The 8043-nt window shown below is 32.9% G+C and overlaps 1 protein-coding gene across 1 annotated transcript in view; it reads left to right on the top strand.

Moving 5' to 3' along the window:
- Positions 1–8043, top strand: part of LOC107711533 (raftlin-like) — a 59793-nt gene that overhangs the window by 34247 nt on the left and 17503 nt on the right. The window contains exon 3 of the mRNA XM_016516519.1: positions 4688–4865. Within this exon, the coding sequence (XP_016372005.1) occupies positions 4688–4865 (178 nt within the window). The remainder of the gene's footprint in view (positions 1–4687; positions 4866–8043) is intronic.

Below are 8043 nucleotides of genomic sequence, written 5' to 3'. Positions count from 1 at the left end.
GTTTTGTAAAAATCGACGCGTTTCAAAAAGGCGGGGCATAGAGGAGAAACAATAATGTACAGTATGTGGAAAATAATGTGTTTTTTTAACTTTAAACCGCATAAACACATTTCATTACACCAAATACACAAAATAATGTTCTTTTTAGCAGCATCATATGACCCCTTTAAGATTTGGCAGTCTAATCAAGTAAGGAGTTACAAACAGATTACAAACAATCAGGGTTAGAGTACTGTTGAGATGCTATTATAGTTTTTTTTATATATATATATTTTGCATTCGTTTTTTTGTATAGTTTCTGTTTTAATTTTAGTTATTTTAGTAATTTTGTTGTGTTTTTGTAAATGTTTAGCTTTTTTTATAAATTTCTATGTCGTTTTCATTAATTTTGTTTCAGTTGTAGTTATTTTAAGATAAACTAAATGAAAATGAGATATGTTTTTAATTGTTTTATTTTATTTCAGTTAATGTTTATCTTATTTAAAGTAACAAAAAAATGTTTTTAAAAGGTTTTACATTTTGAAATTTTTAGTTTTTGTTAAAAATAATAATCCTGCAACTAATATCAAAAAAGAAAGAAAAAAAATTGATTTTCTTTCTCAGTAACTTTTGTATAAATGGTACAAATTTCTAAAAAAAAAACAAAAAACAAATACTAAGTGACTTAATGCTTAAAAAACAAAAATAAAAAATAAGTTTGTTTTGTTTATATTTTTCATGTTTTAAATATAAACTCACTAAAAATAGAAAACAATACTTCATATTTTAAGTTTTTTGCATCCCAAGCAAATGAAGAGTTCATTTGCAAAAACCGATAACTCCATTTATTTTATTTTTTTTCAGAAATCACGTTTTTTTTTATTGCGCATACCAAGTAATATCAATAAAACTTCAGTTGGGTTGTTTTGATTAAGTAATAATAACTTAAACAAATACAGATCATTTACAAAATTAAAGTTCATTGACAGTATGTTTTTTTACATATTAAACGTTTGTTTTATAGCAAAAACAGATCTCCACATTTCATGTTTTAGAGTTTAAAAAAACACTGGTTTAATCTTTGTAATCTCCTCAGATGACAATCTAGATGCCTGACAAATGTTGTTGTTGTTGTTGTGATCATAAACTGTACGGATGTGATTACACGCAATACACGGAGCTTTTCCCTCACCATTGTAATTTTGCAAGGTTCCGTGAAAATGTTTCAGCTTTTATTTTCCTTTTTCGCCCTGAAGAAGATATCACAGGTTCATCAAGTTCGTCGAAATTATCCATCCTCGATCACTTTTAGTCAGCTTTGATGAAACTCCTCTCAGCTAGCCTAGCACGTCTTTTCAAATTGAAAGTAGCCTTGTCACCTGACCTGAATACAGCGCGCTGATTCGCTAAAATGGACTTATCGGCTTCTGTTCAAAAACAACAAGGGCACTTGTCGGCTTCTGCAGTAAAACGTGAACTCGCGATGGGTTGAAAGTGGACAAAACCGGCTTTTTGACAAAACGTGTTTAGGGTTCAGATCGCGCTATATGTGGAGAATAATGCAGGGCAATCAGTTCTTTTTTTAAAGTGGCGTTTATCGGTTTTTGCAAATTAACTCTTCAAATGTTTCTTGATTTAAGATTGTTTAGATATTTGTACAGGAATTAAAAACAGAAAGACAAAAATAGTCAGAAAATAAATTTTTGAAGTGAAATCGTTTGCCACACTTGAAATAGGATGTCAAGTCGAGAGCCTTGCATTGTGGGATACAGTATTCTGCTCAGTTGCATACTGCATTTTGCCAAATGTTATATAATCTGGGTATTGCATGCATATATAAATTTCACATATACATACTGCAGAAATAGTGAGTTTAGTGTGCTAGCATGCTATTCCAAACACATTCAATGTCATTCAAACATGTAAATAAGGCCCATTACAGAATTAACGTTCTGTTCAAAATGTGCACTATAGTGGGCAATAAGTATGCACAACTGGACCTCACACCAACAATGCATGAGCCAATCATTCACGTCTGCATTAGTGTGCATAGAATGCGTTTGTGGTCGATGCCCTCTCATTAGCATACTGCCGTCTTGGTTGCGTTGTGAGACAGATCTGCTGTGCTGTTGCACAGCTGGGTGATTCTGACACTTTCTGCCTGTTATGTAGCGCGTCTTCTCTCTCTCGCTCTCTCGATTATGCCCAGTCAAGACTTTCGATTAAAACGGGGAAGGTGTTCCTCCCACTTCCAAATGTCTGGTCACTCCACAAGTGTATCTCATTACAGCCAGAGCTGGGTGTGACTGGGCTGTCAGAAAGATAGCAAGGCTCTTGTGTAAAACACTCTCATCTCACCACCAGCTAAACAATCACATTTAATTGGATTTTTCACCAGGCCCATTAAATCATAGACAGGGTTAGTGAGGCACCAGTTGCTAAAGCAACCCTTGAGTCTTTCTGGCTTTCGTCGCAAACAAACTAGCAAATCCTCCTGGAGAACCGACTCTGAGCAATGGAAAAACAACAAACTGTGTTTGACCGGCTCAGAAGACTGGGTGTTATATTAAAGATTCATGCTATAGTTGCAATGATTTGGCTGTTGATTTATATAATGCACATCTTTAGCACATATGAGAGCTGTTGGCTCATGGGGACTCAGGTTCAAATCCAACATGACCTACTTTCCTGTCTACTGTTCTACTGTCCTAAAGACAAAGAATAAAGACAGAATAGGCTAACAATAAAAATATAATAAAAAACTATGTAAATATATATTAAAACAATATATAATTTAACAATAATAATTTAAAATTATATATAAAATGAAAAATCATATATAATGTTGTTTTTTTTCATGTATTAACATTTTTTTATATTAAAATATTTTTGCCAGCAGTATTTTTTGAAAAGATTGTTCTTTTCGGTTTCTTTACAGGCCCCATGAGCTTCCCTGTCAGTCAGGCAAAATATTTTTTAAATAATCTAAAATATAACATATTAAAAATAATCATTTCAAAAAATAATAATAGAAGCCTCTGGTTGGTGGTTGGTATTTTTAAAAAATTTAAATATTTATTTTTACTATATATTAGTGCTGTCAAGCGATTAATCGCGATTAATCGCATCCAAAATAAAAGTTTTTCTTTACATATATGTGTGTGTACTGTGTATATTTATTATGTATATATAAATACACAGACATACAGCATATATTTTGAAAATATTTACATGTATTTACATTCATATAAATTATATTATAAATATATTTAATATATAAACATAACATATTTTTCTTAAATATATACATGCATATGTGTGTATTTATATATACATAATAAATATACACAGTACACACATATATATGTAAAAAAAAAAATTTATTTTGGATGTGATTAATCATGATATATATATATACAGTGGGTACGGAAAGTATTCAGACCACCTTAAATTTTTCACTCTTTGTTATATTGCAGCCATTTGCTAAAATCATTTAAGTTAATTTTTTTTCCTCATTAATGTACACACAGCACCCCGTATTGACAGAAAAACACAGAATTGTTGACATTTTTGCAGATTTATTAAAAAAGAAAAACTGAAATATCACATGGTCCTAAGAATTCAGACCCTTTGCTGTGACACTCATATATTTAACTCAGGTGCTGTCCATTTCTTCTGATCATCCTTGAGATGGTTCTACACCTTCATTTGAGTCCAGCTGTGTTTGATTATACTGATTGGACTTGATTAGGAATGGCCCAGCCAGAGCCCTGACTTAAACCCAATTGAGCATCTCTGGAGAGACCAAAAAATGGCTGTCCACCAACGTTTACCATCCAACCTGACAGAACTGGAGAGGATCTGCAAGGAGGAATGGCAGAGGATCCCCAAATCCAGGTGTGAAAAACTTGTTGCATCTTTCCCAAAAAGACTCACGGCTGTATTAGATCAAAAGGGTGCTACTACTAAATACTGAGCAAAGGGTCTGAATACTTAGGACCATGTGATATTTCAGTTTTTCTTTTTTAATAAATCTGCAAAAATGTCAACAATTCTGTGTTTTTCTGTCAATATGGGGTGCTGTGTGTACATTAATGAGGAAAAAAAATTAACTTAAATGATTTTAGCAAATGGCTGCAATATAACAAAGAGTGAAAAATTTAAGGGGGTCTGAATACTTTCCGTACCCACTGTATATATATATATATATATATAAATACTTTAAATCATAATAACCATACAAGGCTCCACTTTTGCCCTTTTCCTATATTAAAATGTTTTAAGACATATAAAGTAATAAATAATAAAAAATAATACTTTCAACAAAACAAAATAACTACAGAAATCTCTGCTTTGCATTATTCATATATTAAAATAATTTGAAAATAATATAAAATATATATTGCTGTTTAATATTACATTTTGTTATCCTAGTGCGTATAACAGTGAATTAAATATTCTTCCTTTCTTAAATAATTTTACTATATAAATATTCTTCCTTCCTTTACTTGGCAACAACTGTTTGGCTAAAATTGTAAAAAAAAATATATATATATATATAGAAAAAATTTAAAATGTGAACAATCAATCATAAATAAATCATACTGTATATATCATCAAAAAGCTGAAAGATATAGAGATATTTGCTAGTGTGCAGACCTGAAGGGAAGCGTGTCTGCTGTTCTCACCCCTCTGTGTCCTCTGGCAGATGGGACGTCCACGCTGTGCCTGTCCTCGGTGAGGGAGCTGCCGTCTCAGCTGCAGGATCTGTACCAGCAGGGCTTCATCCTAGCAGCTGTGCACCCCTTCGTCCACCCGTGCGGCCCCGAGCCCGCCAGCATCCAGCGCCAGCTCTACCGGGCAGTGCTCATCAAAGTCTCGGACAGGTGGGGTCACAACACGCCTAATGGAAACATGACAGCTGCTCTGACATTTATTACAGGGGTAATATCTTCACTTTATGCCTCAAATCCTTTATGATGTTTTTATAGTCCTCTATGATGTTACTTTATTGCACCACAAAACATCATAATTTAGTGTTTATGAGCATTTTCCATCCTCCATCTGATCCTTCAACTGGCTGTTGTGCTACTGTACCTTTAAGACTCCATGTGCTGCTATTGGGTTGGATATACTGTATTTGGTGCTGCCACATCCTCTTTGTACTGTAAAGCCTGATTGCATTATAACTGGACTACAATATAGTCTGCGTTATATACAAGAATAATCAGTTTTTCCCCTCAATATGACTGCTGTGAATCATTTCTACGCCGCTATCTTTCATCAGTTTCTCCACTCACCCCGTCTGCCATTGATGACCCATAGTCGACCGCCAGATGATTTTTACACAAAATCTGCTCGCTCTGACATCATCCAGGAGTAAGAATATGTTTAGTCCACCTGGAAAGGAAGATGTGTAAATAAGTGACCAGGTTGATAGAATAAACACTTCTGAGGAAGATTTAATAAGCAGATTTGCCAAAATGTACAAGGTTAGTGACATCGAAATAAGAGTTTGAGGTGCAGTAGCAAATAAACTGCATGAACAATTGCATATTTGCTTTATTGTTTGAGCTTTATTTGTAAAAGAACTGGTAAAATATGACTTTTGGATGGACATTAACGACTGTACTGTCCAAAAGTTTGGGGTTGGTAAGATTTTTTTTTTTTTTAAGAAGAATTAATATTTTTATTTGGCAAGGATGCATTAAATTGATTAAAAGGGTCAGTAAGACAAGATTAAAAATTTTTACAATTCAAATAAATGCTGTTTTTTATCATCCTTAACTACTTAGCTAATAAAATAAACATTGAATCAAGGCAACATTTCTCATTTTCTTTTAGTTTAAGTCGAAGTACTAAAATATCTAAATCAACTAAAAATAAAAAATACAACTTTAATAAAAAAAATTAAATGAGATTAAAAATGTAATTAAAAATTAAGTCAAAATATTACAAGTTATTAAAAGTTAAAAAATAACTAAAATTATTTTAAAATTTTAATTCAAAAAATTAAAATGAAAGAAACAAAATGACTAAACTTTAACTAAAAATGACAACAGAAAAAAAATAAAAACAGAAAAATTTAATTAAAATCTAATTCTAAATGTTAAACTATAATAGTATCAAAGATACAAAATAACACTGCTTTTTAGTCATCAAAAATCTTATCATGGCTTTGACAAAAATTTTAATCAGAAATTTCAGCTTTGAATCAAAGGAATAAATTACATGTTAAAATATACTCAAATAGAAAACAGGTCCAAATTGTAATAATATTTCACAATATTACTCTTTTTACTGTATTTTTGATGAAATAAATGCAGCCTTGGTGAGCATAAGTGACTTAATTTGGTGTTTTTAGTACAACTGACAGCAGACGTGCAATCATTTAAATTCGCTAAACGATACATTCAACTAAAAAAAAAAATGCGATTGGCCGCTTTAAATGTCAGTCAAGCGGTGGACAGCGTAAGCCTTCATGCTGTTAGTCCAAAGTCTGTCTGCAGGAGGCCAACACTTTACAGTCCGTCACACAGAGCTGGTGAAAGTTGAAGAGCGGTTCGATAATCCTCTGGCAAAACAGTGGCAGGAACTCAGAGTCACATCCACTTCCTGCCTGCAGCGCTGCTGGATGGCCGTCACACAGCGTCCAGACCGGCATAAAGGGCACTGAGCGGGAGACACTGAGCTGACGTCCACCCACACACACACCACAGTCACATCTCCATCTGCATCTGAGACTGCAGGCATGTGTCTGACCCCGCTGACCTCTTAGAGGAGATTCCCTGGAGGAAGGAAGTGAGGCCCATGTGAAGGCCTCTCTTACCTCAGTGCTGAGATTCAGCCTCAGGTTTCCACTGATTTCCACTGAGAGGAACGATGATGTAACTGAATGTGTTACTGCATAACCTGCCAACAAACAAGTCTTTGTTTACTTTGTTAAGTCTAATGATATTTAGAGTTGAATAGTGTTATTAGTGTCACTAAGACATGATGACTGTTTTCAGGGTTTAAAAGAACCTGTTTATCTGTGGCAGTATAAGCTGGCATTGGAGGAAAAAATTGTTAAAGTTGCAATGAAACACAAGTAGTGATTTGTTCTACCATATTGAATAAGAATATAGATTATTGAAAGAGAACACAAGTAGGGCAGGGCTTGGTTTTATCCACTGGTTGCTTGATTGGAGATGTGGGCATTTCAAAAAATGAATACTTTTATTCAATTCAATTCAAGTTTATTTGTATAGCGCTTTTTACGGTACAAATCGTTGCAAAGCAACTTCACAAAAAATTAAGTTTCTACAATATTTAGTAGTAGCTTATTCAGCAAGGATGCATTAAATTGATTCATTCATAATGTTACAAAACTAAAAAAAATATTAAGCAGCACAACTGTTTTCTAAGATAACTGAAAAATGATATTGTTAACAATAGGAAATGTTTCTTGAGCAGCATATCAGTATATTAGAATGATTTCTGAAGGATCATGAAGACTGGTGTAATGATGCTGAAAATTCAGCTTTGCATCACAGGAATAAATTACATTTTAAAATATATTCAAATAGAATACGTTTATTTTATATTGTAACAATTTTTCACAGTTGTGCTGTTTTACTGTACTTTTGATCAAATAAATGCAGCCCTGAGCAGAAGAGACTTCCTTCAAAAATGCATTTCAAAACATGCATTTGGAATTTTCATTTGCATTTTCATTTTATGCCAACTATAAGATGGGGAAAAAATTCTATATATAACCTTTAACATTCAAAACAATTAGATTCAGTGACTAAGTTAATTAAAAAGATATTTAACAAGTATAACATATAAAATACTGAGAACAACAAAGCAATTTCATTTACCTGACTTTATGTTTTGTGGAAATTATCCCAACCCCTGGCCTCTGATGTTAGAGAAATATTAGGGTTAAAGGGGTCATATGATGCGATTTCAAGTTTTCCTTTCTCTTTGGAGTGTTACAAGCTCTTGGTGCATAAAGAAGATCTGTAAAGTTGCAAAGACTAAAGTCTCAAATCCAAAGAGATATTCTTTATAAAAGTTAAG

The sequence above is a fragment of the Sinocyclocheilus rhinocerous genome, unplaced genomic scaffold, assembly GCF_001515625.1.
Source record: "Sinocyclocheilus rhinocerous isolate Xijiao unplaced genomic scaffold, SAMN03320098_v1.1 scaffold1079, whole genome shotgun sequence".
NCBI lineage: Eukaryota > Metazoa > Chordata > Actinopteri > Cypriniformes > Cyprinidae > Sinocyclocheilus > Sinocyclocheilus rhinocerous.
The sequence above is the reverse complement of the archived record's forward strand: the minus strand, read 5'-3'. Positions and strand labels throughout refer to the sequence as shown.